The sequence below is a fragment of the Chanodichthys erythropterus genome, chromosome 2, assembly GCF_024489055.1.
Source record: "Chanodichthys erythropterus isolate Z2021 chromosome 2, ASM2448905v1, whole genome shotgun sequence".
In the NCBI taxonomy this organism is placed as follows: Eukaryota; Metazoa; Chordata; class Actinopteri; order Cypriniformes; family Xenocyprididae; genus Chanodichthys; species Chanodichthys erythropterus.
This window is the reverse complement of record NC_090222.1, coordinates 30011491-30028251: the sequence shown is the minus strand read 5'-3', so window position 1 is coordinate 30028251 and position 16761 is coordinate 30011491. Positions and strand designations below refer to the sequence as shown.

At 35.3% G+C, this 16761-nt stretch overlaps 2 protein-coding genes across 4 annotated transcripts in view; both read right to left on the bottom strand.

The window, feature by feature from the left end:
* The window catches only part of kcnn4 (potassium intermediate/small conductance calcium-activated channel, subfamily N, member 4), a 28589-nt gene extending 22210 nt beyond the window's left edge, over positions 1-6379 (bottom strand). Inside the window, exons 1-2 of one of the 2 annotated variants that reach the window (XM_067395569.1) lie at positions 5849-6379; positions 1728-1823 (exon numbers count right to left, since the gene is read on the bottom strand). In XM_067395569.1, coding sequence (XP_067251670.1) covers positions 1728-1823; positions 5849-6133 — 381 coding nt within the window. In that variant the 5' untranslated portion in view covers positions 6134-6379. The remainder of the gene's footprint in view (positions 1-1727; positions 1824-5848) is intronic. The other variant, XM_067395560.1, reaches the window with a different exon arrangement.
* A 3319-nt stretch (positions 6380-9698) lies between these two features.
* si:dkey-79d12.5 (maternal B9.15 protein) lies at positions 9699-15050 on the bottom strand. 2 transcript variants are annotated; one of them, XM_067395546.1, is made up of 6 exons: positions 14886-15050; positions 13804-13836; positions 12873-13053; positions 12020-12157; positions 11601-11901; positions 9699-11356 (listed from the first exon to the last, which is right to left on the bottom strand). In XM_067395546.1, the coding sequence occupies exons 3-6, from the start codon at positions 13049-13051 to the stop codon at positions 11162-11164; spliced, it is 813 nt and encodes a 270-aa protein (XP_067251647.1). In that variant the 5' UTR covers positions 13052-13053; positions 13804-13836; positions 14886-15050; the 3' UTR covers positions 9699-11161. The 2 variants fall into 2 exon arrangements, with proteins under 2 accessions (XP_067251647.1, XP_067251639.1); XM_067395538.1 differs by lacking the exon at positions 13804-13836 and having other exon boundaries at positions 14886-15049.
* Positions 15051-16761: the final 1711 nt, after the last annotated feature.

The window sequence follows — 16761 nt, the reverse complement described above, 5'->3', positions numbered from 1 at the left end:
GCTGCAGACATTCAGAGATTTTGTCCATTGAATGAGGCCTTTACATTGATGATGAGGAGCGCAATATGAGTCCCATGGGAACACGGTTAAGGGTTTGCCAAGCACAGGGAATAGGGTGGGGGTTGGGATGAACTAAGGGAGATGTGAGATCGTGTAAAAGCAGGTGATGTCTTGGCAGAGTGGGCTGATGGAGACATGTGCTGAGGTACTTAAGACTAGCAGGGGGCTTTTGGCCAAATTACATGCTTTCTCAAACTACATCAGATTTCAGAAGACAGACGTTTACATGATACGCACCAGAAGACGTTTACATGATACATACACTCTTGAAGACCCAGAGTGAAAGACTTTTTCTGTTCTATCACCCTTTTTTACTTTCTCATTTGCCCTGTTTTTTACTCTTTAATTCTTCTGTTCCTTTTCTTTTTTGCTTTCATTTAAGTTTCTTTAACCAAATGAGTCACACAAAGAATCACATAGTGAGTTTTACACAAGTTTCAATCACAAGTTTTAACTGACATTTTTTTACTTCAGTTTTTTAAGTTTAAAAACCCTGAGGTCCGTTTGGCCCCTATATTGCTGACTCAGTGTGAGGAGTTGAGATAAGCCCCACCTGCTCCTCACACTTCCCTTCTTATCTCTGTACTGCACTTGCACTTGCAGATGCTATGAAGAGTTTTCTGAATTTGACTCTGTTAAATTTAGTTAAGTTTCTTTAACTGGCATCAATCTATTTTCTATTTAACAATTATTCTTTCTTGCTTTAATCAAAGTGACATATAACACATTTAGGAATTGTAGTCACACTACCAAATGAGCATTTTCCAGTATAAATTTGAGTTAGAAATTTTTAAGGGCGGTAGCGGTTCTGGCTTATTTGGTGCCCAAGGTGAAATAAGACATGTCCCCCCCTCACAAGTGCATAGAACGAAGTTTGAGCATGCACTCGCAATATCTGAGCAAGAGCAGAGCCATGAGACCACTGTATATTGAAAGCGTGTGTCCAGTTTTGTGCAAGAGTGAAGGAAATCCGTATGCGAGCGGAAAGATTCATGCTCGCGCAGTACATGGATGGAGTGTGTTACAATGCACTCACAATATTTTTGGTTAAAAAAACTGCTTCAGATGAACTATAAAGAAGAGAGGAAAGTTGTGTCTAAAAGCTGCATGTGTGGGCAGTGCCCCAGCCGCCCGTTGCCACCCTAGGCAGCTAACAATATTGCCCATGTCAGGATCCGTCACTGGTTAAGGGTAGGAATCTTCTAATGTATTGGGTTACACTATCTAATCCTGTACTTTAACACCTCTCATGACATGATATTACACATCATAAGATAAACATATCCCAACTGTGTGAAATCTCATATGTATCTTATTGCTAGCAAGAAGTTTATGCCGATGTGTACTCATTTGGTCTCTTTTGTAGAAGTCAACATAGATAACATCAAGTGGCATTTCATTTAAATCAGTATGACACTGCAACAGAAGAAACTAGAAGAAAAGGAACTGACAATAAATGAGCATGAAAAACACTTAAAGGGTTAGTTCACCTAAAAATGAAAATTCTGACAGAAAATTCAAAGTCAAACATGTTTGGAACTAAGGTGTGTAAATCACGATAGAACTGTCATTTCTGGGTGAACTGTCCCTTTAAGAATAATATCTAAAGACATTCAGAGATTAAGAAGAGGCAATTCAACAGATTCAGATTGGACAAAAACACTCACTCTGATGTCTTTATAATGGAAGGCGATGATGAGAATGAGCAGACACCCAGTGGAGAAACTGATGAGACCGTTTATGGAGAGGGCATATATGGATCCCTGGAGAGAACAGATAAAACACAAAGAATGACAGTGAATTTACAATACAGGTTACAGTGTGGTACTATTGGCCAATGTGACAACTGAAAAATATTACTTAAAGGGTTAGTTCACCCAAAAATGAAAATTCTGTCATTAATTACTCACCCTCTTGTCATTCCACACCTGTAAGACCTTTATTCGCCTTCGGAACACAAATTAAGATATTTTTGATAAAGTCTGATGGCTCAGTTAGGCCTGCATTAGCAGCAAGACAATTAACACATTCAAATGCCCAGAAAGCTACTAAAGACAAATTTAAAACAGTTCATGTGACTACAGTGGTTCAACCTTAATGTTATGAAGCGATGAGAATACTTTTTGTGCACCAAAAAAACAAAATAACGACTTTTTTCAACAATCTCTAGTGATGGGCGATTTCAAAACACTGCTTCATGAAGCTTCGAAGATTTATGAATCTTTTGTTTCGAATCAGTGGTTTGGAGTGTGTATCAATGTGCCAAGGTCACATGAACCATTGAAATTTCAAAACGTCTCGAAACACTTATGACGCAACAAAGCTTCGTTTACTGAAATCACGTGACTTTGGTAGTTTGATACACTCTCCAAATCACTGATTCGAAACAAAAGATTTGAAAAGCTTCGAAGCTTCATGAAGTGGTGTTTTGAAATCGTCCATCACTAGTTAAATAAAGTCGTTATTTTGGTGCAAAAAAATATTCTTGTCACTTCATAATATTAAGGTTGAACCACTGTAGTCACATGAACTGTTTTAAATATAACTTTAGTAGCTTTCTGGGTATTTGAAAGTGCTAATTATCTTGCTGTCAATGGAGGCCCCACTGAGCCATCAGATTTTATCAAAAATATCTTAATTTGTGTTCCGAAGATGAACAAAGGTCTTACAGAAGTGAAACAACATGACGGCGAGTAATTTATGACAGAATTTTCATTTTTGGGTGAACTAACCCTTTAAATACAAAAGTAATTTATCAGCAATTTAACATTTTTCTAATCTTATTTAAGACTGGATTTTTTTTTTGACAGCAAAAGGAAGTTTGTTTTGTTTACTCTAACCACCATGTTATGTAGTCAGGATAAGAAGTGAAAATCAGCATTAAGCTTATATGCCATTAGAGGTCAAAACTCAAATCCATTATTCAAAAGGGCGCTAATTATGCACTAAATGATGTGGAAAGATGCAATATGACCTTAGGCAGTGTGAGCAACACAAAGGGGAGGGAGACAAAATGTGGAAAAACTTGCATAAATAGCCAATTTTCCTGCATAACCTGTTTTCCAAGAGAATGGTGCGCTTAAATAAATGATCGTGCCTGGAAGATCGTTCTGTTAGCATGTGGTCCTTCTCCATACCAATGCCTCTAAAATAGCATAAAACAAATATATGCATTGCTATGCAAATTCAAGAACAAATGCCATTACATTTCCAGAAGAAAATGTGCAAAAATGATATTATTATACCTATTCTGAAATATAGTATGATAGTTTTATAGAATTGATCACTGAATGAACTTAAAAACATCATATTACATCAACAAAACTAAATTTAAGAGTTTGATAAGGTAGAAAAAAGCTCCTTAAGGTAGCAGCCACTTTTTACAGTGTAAATACTAAAGAGTTACCTAGTTTTAAATCTCAGATAGGGGGTGACCTATGAAGTGGAGAGAACCCTACCACTTTTTTGTTGTGTTGAGCAAGGAAGTTAACCTCAGATAACGCCGAGGATACCCTGTTGTACACTTCAGGTTTCTTTGGAAGAAAAGCATCTGCTAAATGACCAACTGGCTATCGGATGTCCGGCTTTAGGTGGAATTCTGTGAATCATCTCTGTGGCCAACAGATCATGTTATGCACTAAAGTTGAGTCAGACATGTTGAAGAAGGCTGACAGTGTATTTTGATAAAGATATCAATGGTGAATTTAACAATATGAGAGAATACATTTCATAAAGAAAAATCTAGCATAACCAGACCAAGACCAGGTACATAATTCAAGTGAAAAATTCAATTTATATCACCAATCAGTGAATGCTTAATGAATGGTTGTATAAAGACTTGGCAACTTCTTGTACACAGTTCGGCTCAATTTTAACTACACAATCGTGATAAGCATCTATAGAAACAATCTTGATATTGAATATATAAAGTTGCTTTGTTGGTATGGATTGTACATACATTGTTATAAAAGCTTCCCACAAATATTGTTTTTATAAAAAAAGGAATGATTTCCTTGTGCAGTGTTCATGTTAATGTGTATGAATGCAACACACCAACATTAAGGAAACAGTAATTAAAGCTTACGGGGGGTAGCGCTGAAGTTTGTTTTGACCACTCCAATCACCATAGTATGTGGACAGGATAACACGTGAAAATCAGCATAGTGCTTATGTCCCGTTTGAGGTCAACACTTAAATCCATTATTCAAACAGGCGCTAATTATGCACTAAATGGTGTGGAAAGATGCAATAGGCAGTCTGAGCAGCACAAAGGGAGGGGGGACAAAATGTGGAAAAACTTGCATAAATAGCTGCTTTTCCTGTATAATTTGGTTTCCATGAGAATGGTAAGCCGTCACGGTTGCAGAAGTAGGCTATGCTTTGGAGGTGCAAATTAATACTTACTCTAAATTGTCTAAAAAAACATAGATTTTGTCTAAAGAAAACAGATGAAAACACTGATTAGCTGTCAGTCAGGGCGGTAAAACTCTTCAGTCACTAACGTTGACCTATTTCGGGGTGAGACTGCAAAAATAGAGATTATGTATTATGTAAACAATATTAAAACAATGTTTTATAAACATTCTATAAAATATTGATACTTGGTTTAAAGGTTTAAATGAACATGTAAGCTTTATGATGTTATCAATGCTAAAGAAATAACGACTTTAATTTCACATGCAACCATACACAGTAAATATGAGTTGTTTCAAAATCAGGTGATGTTTTCAAATGAGGTTTTTCTCACAATAACATAAAGTACATTTAATGAATTCTTCAAATCAGTGTTTTCATACACTTATAAAAATGAAATCACAGCAAGATTTACTAATAATTTTTTTTAAATGCAAATGTCTTTCTTGTATAAAAACATCATAATCATGCATTTCTGTAGCTCAGACAGTAGTAGAGCATGGTGCTAGCAACGCCAAGGTCATTGGTTCAAATCTCAAGGAATGCATGAACGGACACAATGCAAACTCTGACTGCACTGTAATTCACTTTGGCTATAAGTTCCTGCATAAATGTAAACAGTCAGACAATATAGTAACTACTTTGGGACACATGGCAGGTAATAAGTGACTGCATTTCCTGTGTTATTTGGACCTCAGTGACGGACAGGTCATTTTATGTGCTAAAGTTGAGATGGACATCAGCTCTGAATTTAACAGGGGCGATTTTACATGTTGCATTGTGCTTTATTTGTATGTTCCTTTTTCACCTTAACAGTATTAATGAATCTCTTTCTTGTGAATATATAAACATATTTGACCAAATAGACCTGCTATATAGAGTCAAAATTATCATTAAGAGATGTATCCTCTTTTGTCCAACCTGCTACACTGGGAATATGATTTGTCAAGTATCTTTATAAAAATTACTTGATTTATCCAAGTCAAAACAAGATTTAATAGGTTTATCACTAAATCAACCCAGGTAGCAATAGTGCATTAAGGTAACAACATCTATCCACTTTTTACAGTGAAACACAATGTAAAACCAAGATATTGCTTTAAAATATTACTTCAGCAACGAAATTTAGTTCCTTACTTCAACTACATTTTAAAACTATTTTTTTTTTAAATAGATTTTTTTTTTTAATTTGTGCAAAATAAATGATTGTAAATATCTAAGAAAAAACTTTTCTTTTAAATTTGGGTGATATTTCCTCTTATATTAAATATCATTTTACCCTCTAAAGTCCAGAACTGATGTTCCATCCATAAATTTCACCACTTGTCTCAAGCGCGCTACCGTTACCTGTATTTCAGTATTGCTGTATACTTACTGGTTGATACACTACTGGGCACAGCTCAGCGTGTAATACCATCAGCAGAATGCCTAACAACGCGGTTCCCAGTGCCCACGCGCAGAGGCGCTTCTTGTCCTCCAACAGGAACTTTCTGTCACGCAGTCTGTAAAGATTCCCCCCCTCGATCGGACTGAGTCTTTTCCCCGTGTGGGAAAGCGGTACTCTTATCTCCGTCGTCTCTCCGTTATGGTTGACAAGCCCATCACAGTTTCTGCCATCCAACTTGGTGTCCAAGTGCGCGAGGCGAGCGGTCATCTCCATAGCGCGCGCTCTTGTCTTCAGTCCACACAGACCTCAGTCGCCTTGTTCTCCATCCTATCCTTCCCCCTCTCCAACCAAAATTTCGGAAGGCATAGCACGTTGGACTCGAGCAGTATTAGGAAGCACAAAGTGAAGTGTGCGCTGCTACCTGCGATCTTTCACTAACACTGTACGCGCCTCAACATTTGACTGCAGCCACACGGGTCTGTGGGTAGGCGCTCTGAATCTGTACACTATGAAGCAGCGCTCTTACGTATGCTGTGTATGGACTACAGCAACTTCATCTTGAAGTAGTGTTTCCTCATTTGATGAGTGTGGCATACGTTTTTCTTCGTTTGCTGCAATTGTAATGTTTTTATATTTTTATATTTTCATATTTGTCAGTGCTCCATAACAGTTACAGTACAAGATCAGTGGAAACGCGTGACTAAATAGAAGTTATGTGGCAGACTGAAGTTTCGAACAAATCACCACACTGTCAAGTGTTAGAATTAAGTTTTAATATCTCATATTTGCGCTCTCAGCAGCAAAGATATACGAAGTAGCCTACAGTCCATATAGTCACTGGGTACCTCTAGTGGGAGACTCGTTTAGTGCAAGACTAAAGGTTTAGTTAACTGTCTAGTGCTCCATTACACCATGGTAGACTGTTTTTTTTCTATTTAATGATTTTATAGGTAGGCCTAGGCACAATCTGTTCCCGCGTGACACAAGTTGTCATTTGGCGCTAATAGACCTTCTTTTTCCACCCCACAAAATATTTCTTTTTTGTTTGAAATGAAGTGATAAATAGGCTACTGACAGCATTTGGCATGTTGTACCTTCCAATAGTGGTCGGCTACCTTCCAATAACTGTAAAAAAAGAAAAAAAAATGTACACAGTAAAATGCCATTTTCCATTGAAGGAGTAATACCATAAAAAAACTGCATTCTGGGTAATATTTGTCATTAGTTCACCCAAAAATAATGTCATGTATTACTCACCCTCATGTCGTTCTACACCCGTAAGACCTTCATTCATCTTCGGAACACAAATTAAAATATTTTTGATTAAATCCGATGGCTCAGTGAGGCCTACATTGAAAGCAATGACATTTCCTCTCTCAAGATCCATAAAGGTACTAAAAACATATTTAAAACAGTTCGAGTTCAGTAGTTCTAACTTAATATTATAAAGCGACGAGAAATAACGACTTTTCAACAATATAGTGATGGGCCGATTTCAAAACACTGCTTCGGAGCTTTACGAATCGAATCAGTGACTCGGATCTCCTATCAAACGGCTAAACTGCTGAAATCACGTGACTTTGGCGCTCCGAGTCACTGATTCGATTCGCAAAGATCCGAAGCAGTGTTTTTAAACGTTAGTTCACCCAAAAATTCTGTCATTTATTACTCACCCTCATGCCGTTCCACATCCGTAAGACCTTCATTAATCTTCGTTGTGTTCCAAAGATTAATGAAGGTCTTACGGGTGTGGAACGGCATAAGATATTTTAGTTCAAATCCGATGGCTCCGTGAGGCCTCCATAGGGAACAATGTCACTTCCTCTGTCAAGATCCATAAAGGTACTAAAACACATCTAAATCAGTTCATGTGAGTACAGTTGTTCAATATTAATATTATAAACCGACGAGAATATTTTGGTGCGGCAAAAAACAAAACAAAATAAGGACTTATTTAGTGATGACCGATTTCAAAACACTGCTTCGAAGCATTATGAATCAGTGTATCGAATCATGAATCGGATTGCGGTTCAAACCCGCCAAACGGCTGTAATCACGTGACTTTGGCGCTCCGAACTGCAGATTCGATACACAGATTCACTGTGCTCCGATGCTTCTTGAAGCATTGTTTTGAAATCGGCCATCACTAAAATAAGTCGTTATTTTGTTTTTTTGGCGCACCAAAAATATTCTCGTCGCTTTATAATATTAATATTAAACCACTGTACGCACATGAAATGATTTAGATGTGTTTTTAGTAACTTACCTTTATGGATCTTGACAGAGGAAGTGTCATTGCTCCCTATGAAGGCCAAACGGAGCCATCGGATTTGAACTAAAATATCTTAATTTGTGTTCCGAAGATTTAATGAAGGTCTTACGAGTGTGGAACGACATGAGGGTGAGTAATAAATGACAGAATTTTCATTTTTGGGTGAACTAACGTTAACCCTTTTAAGTCGGGCCGTCACAAGTCGTTATTTATTTATTTATTTATTTTTTTGGCGCACAAAAATAATCTCGTCGCTTTACAATATTAAGGTAGAACTACTGAACTCGCAATAACCGTTTTACATATGTTTTTAGTACCTTTATGGATCTTGAGAGAGGAAATGTCATTGCTGTGAATGCAGGCCTCACTGAGCCATCGAATATCATCAACAATATCTTAATTCGTGTTCCGAAGATGAATGAAGGCCTTACGGGTGTAGAACGACATGAGGGTGAGTAATACATGACATTTTTGGGTGAACTAACTCTTTAAGAAAGAGGACTATAGGCTTTCTTGAAAACGACAGATAATATTACCCACAATGCACAGTAATATGTAATATACTGTAAAAACAATGCATTCTGGGTAATAGGCTATTACCCAGACAAATAATGTTACTCAGAACGCATTGCTTTTACTGTATATTTTTGTTTCAATGGTAAACGATATTTTACTGTGTAAATTTGTTTGTTTTTTCAGTTATTTTTTTTGTGTATGGTTGCCAAGTTGCACTTTTTGGGGTTGAAACATATGGCGTAATTTGTTTGCTTGTATGTAAAAATATGCTTTAAGACCCGGGAGCCTTTGTTTATAGTTCCTTTCTGGAGACAAGCCTCAAAATTGGGGACATAACCAACTGCTCACAACAGTTGATGCTGTTCAACGGTAAGAAAAGGACATTTTTAAAAGACTGACAGCTGATTTAAAGCATCTGATAAAGATTTTCCCTGTCCTGAATAGAGCAGAAAGACCATTTGGAAGATGAAATATCAAACTGCCACTTCCATTATGAACTCAGGAGGAACAGGAACTCAGAAACTAGACAAGCATGGCCACAAAGTTTGTTGATCTCTCCTCTTCGTTTACAATCCCACTACTTCAAACTCACTGAACTGAAGCAGATTCTATTTCTATGCTCAAATCCTTGCCTTTCTTCCTCTAGGAATGACGTAATGACCTTGGGCCATGTGACGCACTCACCCCATGTGGATCCTTCCGCCAGGGCATCCTGTAGCACAGAACTTACAACAACCATACAAATAAGTGTTTAGTTCAACACACTCTAGGAGCTCACGAAGAGTAATACATTTCTGGGAAGTTTTCACCACATATGTGGCCTGATTTCAGAGGTTAGAAGATCTTAAGAGAGGTTACAGAGATCCTACAATCTTTAGCCTTCACAGGAACTAATTAAGTCTCCCGAAACTCCAAAATCTTCAACTAGCCAGTCAAGAGCAGCTATATGGAAAGATTAAACAAACATTTCCAAAACATTTTTTTTTTTAAAAATGCATTCATTTTAAATCAATGAAGAATACTATAAAAGCACAGAATTCCAGAATCAAATAAACCAATAAAAATTGGGTTGGGTAAATATTTAGATTTTATCATAAACAAATAAAAATAGAAAGCGTTTGTTACTGTTTCAGTAATAAAATATATATTTGTAACAGATCAGTTGAACATAGATTGAAAACAGATCTCATTACTCTTTTGCTCAAACAGAAGCAATATTTACAGTGATTGCATAACAACAAAACATTATTTAAAAATTACAGAGAAAAAAAAGCACAAATAAATATGCATTTGCAAAGAAAACAGGCAGACGTTTGCAAAAATAGTAAAGGTGTTATAAGTTTAACATACAAAACTGCACACAATTAATTTATACACAAAAATAAACATAAAACAAAGGTAAAAATCCAGTGTTGAAAGACACTTTTATGTTATAATAGTTTCAATGACAGTTTAAAAACTAAATCTAAAAAGGTAGATTATAAAAACTTTTTTAAATAATTAAAAACATATGACAGCACTAGTGAGATGAGGACCCTATACACTTTCACATGCAGTTTTACAAAACAGATACTATCAAAAGCAGAAAATCTATTATGTACAATCAACATCAAGACTCTAGCAAATGGAAGAAAATGAAATGTGGAAATATGGCTTAAGGCAATGTATACTACCACCTAGTGGTATTGGAATAAATTACAATAAAATTATTACCATTTAGCAAAGGTAAAATTGTGCACAGAATCTAGTATAATTAATTAAATAACATTTATTTATTATTATTATTATTATTAATGCAGTCATCTCTACATCTTGAGCACATATGATTATCTTAGTGGAAGTGAAAAGGTTCATTCACATTAGTCAGAAACGGTAGCTCATCCTCTTGCTCTTTGGCTATAGGAGTTGATTTTTTTGTTATAGAAACGCTATAGGGAGCTTGGTGCTTTCAGAGGTATTACTGACTTAATAAACTATCAGACCTGAGCTGAACTGCTGGTAATATTTGGGAATACTCATTGCATACTATTGTTTGAAATAGACTGAATGAGTATTTCAAACAGTAACTACATTCACTCAAGGTTTTCTATTGCATGAAATGCCTCTCAAACATTCTTTGAATAAAAAAGTTACCAAAACATCTAAACGTTCACTACAGAAGCTGGTGGAAAAGCTGTGATTTCCATATCTATGAATAAAAAAATTTCAAGTATGCAGCAATCAACTTTGGCAAAATTGAGAAATAATTCCTGTAGTTTTTGATCAAGTAATAACAGATTCAGTGTTTTGTGCAAGAGCAGTTTAAATATATTGACTGACCCAAAAAAATCTAAATAACGATAGAATAGGTTAAAAAATATATATATGTTAAATAGTTGGCATGCTTGTCACTATATCTCAAGTTTACAATTTCATTATGATAAGCTATAAAGTTCCCTGCAGTAGCAGATACGTCTCACATTTTAAATATACTCTAACATACCAGGTGTATGTGCTAATTAGTTTGGAGCTCTTTACCCTTTCACTGTCCCCCAGGTTTGCAGGGTAGCGTGAGGCACAATGAACTGAGGAGGGGCTTTGGGTACGACATAGTAAGTGAACAAAGGAGAAGGTGCCGGTGCACATACGGTCGTGAAGAACACGCCACTCTTTTTCTTGTATTGGGGCCACATCGGTGCAGGGTTATAAAAGTAGTGCGGGCCAGGGATCTGTTGATGAAAGAGAAAATATTTCAGCTTTATGACTTGTCTTAGGCCTTTTATTCAAAGGTAACAGTTTGTGTTCAAAAAGTACTGAGAAAACAAATCTTGCCAGAACAGTTTATTTCTAAAATAGAGACAGAGGTGAATGGGTTTTTTGCTCTTGCTAGTAATTCCAACATTTCAGCCTTCCTCATATAACTTGAGTGTAGTTTGCTGAAGTGAACTTGAAGCAATGCATCATGGTATTTACCTGAGCTGTGGGAAACTTGCGTCGCCCTTTTGGCTCCCTTGCTTTAGATCTCGTTGTATAAACGGTGTTCTCCACTCTTCTTCTCTCCTCCATTTTTTTTGTTTCGTCCTCTTTCACCTCCTCTTCTGTATCACTTGAGACTGCTGAGCCGCAGTCAGATGAGGTCGCTGAGTGGTAGTCCGACGTATCCAGATTCACAGAATCCACTTGGCTAAAAGTGTCATCCTTATTCGTGTGCTTCTCCTCATCCTCCACTTTAGCAAATTGAGCCACTGTAAAATATCTGCCGTTCTCCCCAGACCTAAAGGGGAACATTTGAATGTAAACTTTTACTTTAATATAACTAGCATTAGATTGCGCTTCACAGAAAATATCATATTCATAAAAAGCCCCATAGGAACAGTTCTTAAAGAACTTACCGCACACACACCTCCGACGGGTCGATCCATATTGTTATCTCCCGAGGAAAGCCTAACTCACTTGGCTTTAAGCCGCTTTCCACGCATGCTTTTGACACTGATTCATCACAGGGAATACTATCATTTATTCTGATGCATCTGAGAAATTACAGGAGAGAGTAAAAATAGTCATAATGTGAATGCTATGTACATTTGTAGGTCTTTCAAGATATGACCTCATGTATGAATAATTTCCACTTCGACAACAAATTAAATGATTTCTTCACTTTTTTTTGTGAAGAAATCATTTAATTTTGTGGCAAAAGTTTGTGGTCAGTAAGATTTTTTTAAAGAAGATTTAGATTTTAAATAAATGCTCTTTTCAACTTTCTAATAATCAAAGAATGCTGAAAAATGCATCGCTGTTTTAAGACAAATATTTTCATCATTGATAATAATTAGAAATGTTTCAGCATATTAGAATGATTTCTGAAGGAACATGTGACTCTGAAGACTGGAGTAATGATGCTGAAAATTCAGCTTTGATCACAAGAATAAATTACATTTTAAAATATATTCAAATAGAAAAAAAATATTTTAAACTAATAATATTTCACAATATTACTGTATTTTTGATCAAATAAAGGCAAGCATAAGAGCATAAAAACATATAAATGATAGCGTCAATTTTGAATGATAGCGTATTTTGAGATAATGCTGTCAAAGCTATTTCAGATAGTATTTATTTAATATTGCTTTGATCAGCGCATTATAACAGTAACAATGTTCGGTTCACTTAGTTTTGTCGTGGCCTTAAGTTTAATGCGTAAAAAAATACTTGCATGGCCATAGCAACCTGGCATTATGGAGATACCTGTATGCCTGTCCTTTGCTGGGGTTGTCTGGGTACCAGTGGTTTGAGAACTTTTCAAGCAGAAGCTCTTGTAATTTAGTAGCGAAAAGTTTGGCTTTAATTTGATCTACACCTCCACGCTCCACTGCCAAACCTTTCAGAAAGTTCACTCCAGCACTCACTTCTCTCTTCATTCTCATCTCTGCAAAGAAAAACAGAAAAAAGAAGAAGAAACATCAAAAGCTGAAATTCATCTCTGGGACTTTATTACATTCAAAAAACCCAAAGTTAGGACATAATTTCTGATTGACATCCTTTGGTTAAGTCAAAAAGTTCTAACATTCTTATTTAGAATATTGTATTCAGTGTAAAAGTGAACTACGCAAAAAGACTAAAAATATAAAGCAAATATACAGGCCTGAAAAAAAAAGAATGTTTTGCTTTTAGGTTTAAATAAAAAGCATATTCGTTTTCAGTCACTAGCCAAAAAACAATAAAACATGCCTTGTCAAATAAAGAAATTCCCATGTTAAACCACAACCTGAAACATCTACACATTTGTATAGGTCATCTCTATAAGCATCTCTGATAGGGGAACTTCCCTAAGCACGGTTTTCTCTTTCCTCTGACACCTGTTGAAACTGAAGTGTCAGCTGTTAGTCAGCTCCACCACATGTAAAGACTTGTTATACTGACAGAATGAACATAAGCCATAATTTGCATTAAAGGGAAATCAGATACAAATAAGGAAATATAGTCGCTCTTTTCCCAACAGCATATTGCTAAATAAGGTTCACAGTTGCAAATTAAGAGATATAAAAGTGCAAATAAACATGCATCCTTTGGACTCACAATTCAAATTAGGCCATAGACTAATGTTCTTTAGCCTAAACTCTCACTAAGAAAAACAATAAACTTATTCAATTAACATCAAATTAAACTTTTTATTTACCTTGCGAAACATGCTGGCCTACTTATGACAAGTCTTTGTTAATTCCAAGAAAAAAAAGAAGAAAAAAAATCAGATTTACATCTAATATTTATATAACACTAATTAAATCAAATACATATCTGCCATTCTAAACATGCTGGCTCAGGTTATTGTATTATGCAACCTTTGAGCAACATGCTGTGAGTCTACTCAGACATTAGTCAGAAGGCTGATTTGAGTGACACAATAATAAGTCATTCAAGCGTAAGTCTCTAACAATGCACAAAGGGCTCAAATAGAGCTCAGATTAATTATATTTCCTTTCGGCTACTTGTGATAGAATCTGCGAACTAAAGTAAAGCAGAATGTCATGTGCATAGGTTCAGATGGGTGACTGGTGAGCAGGTCAACAGGTGCTGAAAGTTTTGTCTAGGCTATGTTAACGGCAAACATTATATTCATGTATGGGAATTTATTTTAAAGAGGAGAGGTTTTATTTGAAGTATAAATCACAGCTGGTTAAAGTTTATTAACTAGTAGCAGCCAAATGTTCTATTCCAAATATTCTATTCATACAGCATCAAATATTCTACTCTATTATTACAGTCTATTAAAACGGATAGGTCTATTTAAAAACTAAGTTTATGAGCTCATTACTGTATAAAGGACTAAAACACGCAACGTACTGAAGAACTGCTATTCAGTCACGTGCTACACGAGCGCCACATGCAACACTAAAGATGTTCAAGCAAGTGTTGGGAAAGTGCATCATCGGAAATTCCCAAAGAGAAAACCCCAAAAATCATGTATGTATGTGTGTGTATAGAGTGAATAACAGAATTATGATATATGATAAAATTATATACTGTATGGTGTAATGTATCTTTTCCAGACTTTAATATATTAGGCTAATATAACGATAATAATGTTACTAACCAATTGAAGTAAGTACGGTCAAGATAATCGGAGTTTAACATTTTACATACATCACATTTATGTTTTGGCAATTTTACAGCTTGATCCCTTAACTTGTAGAGAACAAAAAGAAAGAAAAACTTAAACAATTATTGTAATGATGGATGGTTCTTAAGGTAATTCCTTACCGTTATAAGCTGAATCCAAAACGACTCGATGTGTTTCGTTCTCTTTAGTTCTACTTCCTCAAAAGTGTTTTGTCCAAATAGGCTGATAGCCTGAGTAAGCACGTTGCTTCCTTGTTGTAGTACATCAATGTTCCACGTTTCTTCAGTCGTGTTGGGCTCGGTCGACCATCTAGCGCGTCATTTTACCGTCAATGATTAGCATATGACTCACTTCCTTGTCCATACTGTACAGCTTTACACCCTTTTTTACTACAAGCAGTCATGTCTATGATTATGACGCTGATTCACCCCAAACCCAAATATGGTCAGTGCTAGTGTTCTAGGAAGTAGGATTAAAAATATAAAAATCAAACTGGCCAGAATATTTATCAATAGCCTATGATGATTTTAAGAAGACATTGTAAAATATTATCTATTTAAATGTATAGTTTTATTCCTGTTGTGTGTATGCTAATAGTTTGGATTAGTTTCATAATAGTCTTTTTTTTTTTAATGTAGCTACTGCTAAACCTGATTTTGAAGCATGTTAAATTATATACGTAACAATTGTAAGAAAGGCTGTACAATAGTTTTTTGAATTTAGTATTTTTCACGTCATTACATTGTTTACAGCATAAGAAACAAATTGGGGGAAAAAAAACATTTTTGAAAAATTATATTTTATATTTATATGTTATGCTATGTCCTCTGAACACCTAGACAAAGTTGTTTAAGAAATAAAATGACATGAATTTTTTTTTTTTTTAAATCACCAATCAATTTTTAGGCTTCAGGATTTTTTTAACCAAACTTTGTATAAAGATGATTCTCAGCTATGTTTTGAAAGATAGAACGGAATGAATCAACAAACCATTTTACTTTATGCAATATGTGGTAAAATAGTCATATATGGATTTTCCCATTCAATATAATGTATCTATACACTGTATCTAATTTGCATATTAATGTGTTCTTCGAGCAACATGTAATGAAAAAACAAGTGTAATAATGGGAGTAATAATTGGCAACATTTTCATAATAATATCTAATAATTAATAGGAATATTGATATATAATTTATTTCCCTATTCACTTGTTGTGTCTCCTAAAATGCCTGATGAACATGATTTAAGTCCCAGTGTCCTCTACAGTGGACATGTATAAAATCTATGTCCTGTTTCATAACAGAAAGTTATATTTTGATTTGAAACCCCATAACATTTTTCTTAGATCGTGATTTATGACAAACAATTTGAAAATAATTCAATTTAAATGATAATTACAAAATATTATATTTCCATAAGAGTGCTAATTTTGATTTTCAGTCATATTTAAAGACCAAGGAGTTGTTGTTGTCATAGTGAAACCTCTGCAAAAGCCCTGAATGTGCTCTTTACAGGACATCCAGACTTACATGATGTCAGAGAAAATCACTAAAATATAATGTCCACTATAGAGGACAAAAGTCTATTCCTGGGTCCCAGGACGGTATACATTTCCAAACACAAAAACAAAATAAGCTACATCAATCATCAAAACCAGAAACATATACAAGTATAATTAAATAAATAAAAAACTTATTAAGAAGTTATAGAGTGATTTATAAATTATGATGAAATTACTAAATAATCAAGTTCATAAAAAGAAAGTGAGAAAGTCTTTTGAAGGCATGTAAGGAAAGAGTCTCTTCAATAACACTGAACCATAGTATTATATAACCATTATATTGAACCGGCACTATATAAAAAGCAATAGCCATTTGGAGTAGAATTACATGACTTCAAGACTGATAACTGTTGACAGAGTGTGAACTTCTCCTGATGTGCAGCAGATGGCAGAATTGATCCCTTCTTTTTTCTGTCATTTCTGCTGCTTTCTCCTCTGTTGCCCTCTGGGTA

Coding starts and splice junctions, on each gene's coding strand:
- si:dkey-79d12.5 (XM_067395546.1), bottom strand. CDS start 13,051: ATGAGAATGAAGAGAGAAGTGAGTGCTGGAGTGAACTTTCTGAAAGGT. Junction 12,158..12,872: donor AGCAAAGGACAGGCATACAG/GTATCTCCATAA, acceptor GTAATTTCTCAG/ATGCATCAGAATAAATGATA. Junction 11,902..12,019: donor CCGTCGGAGGTGTGTGTGCG/GTAAGTTCTTTA, acceptor GTTCCCCTTTAG/GTCTGGGGAGAACGGCAGAT.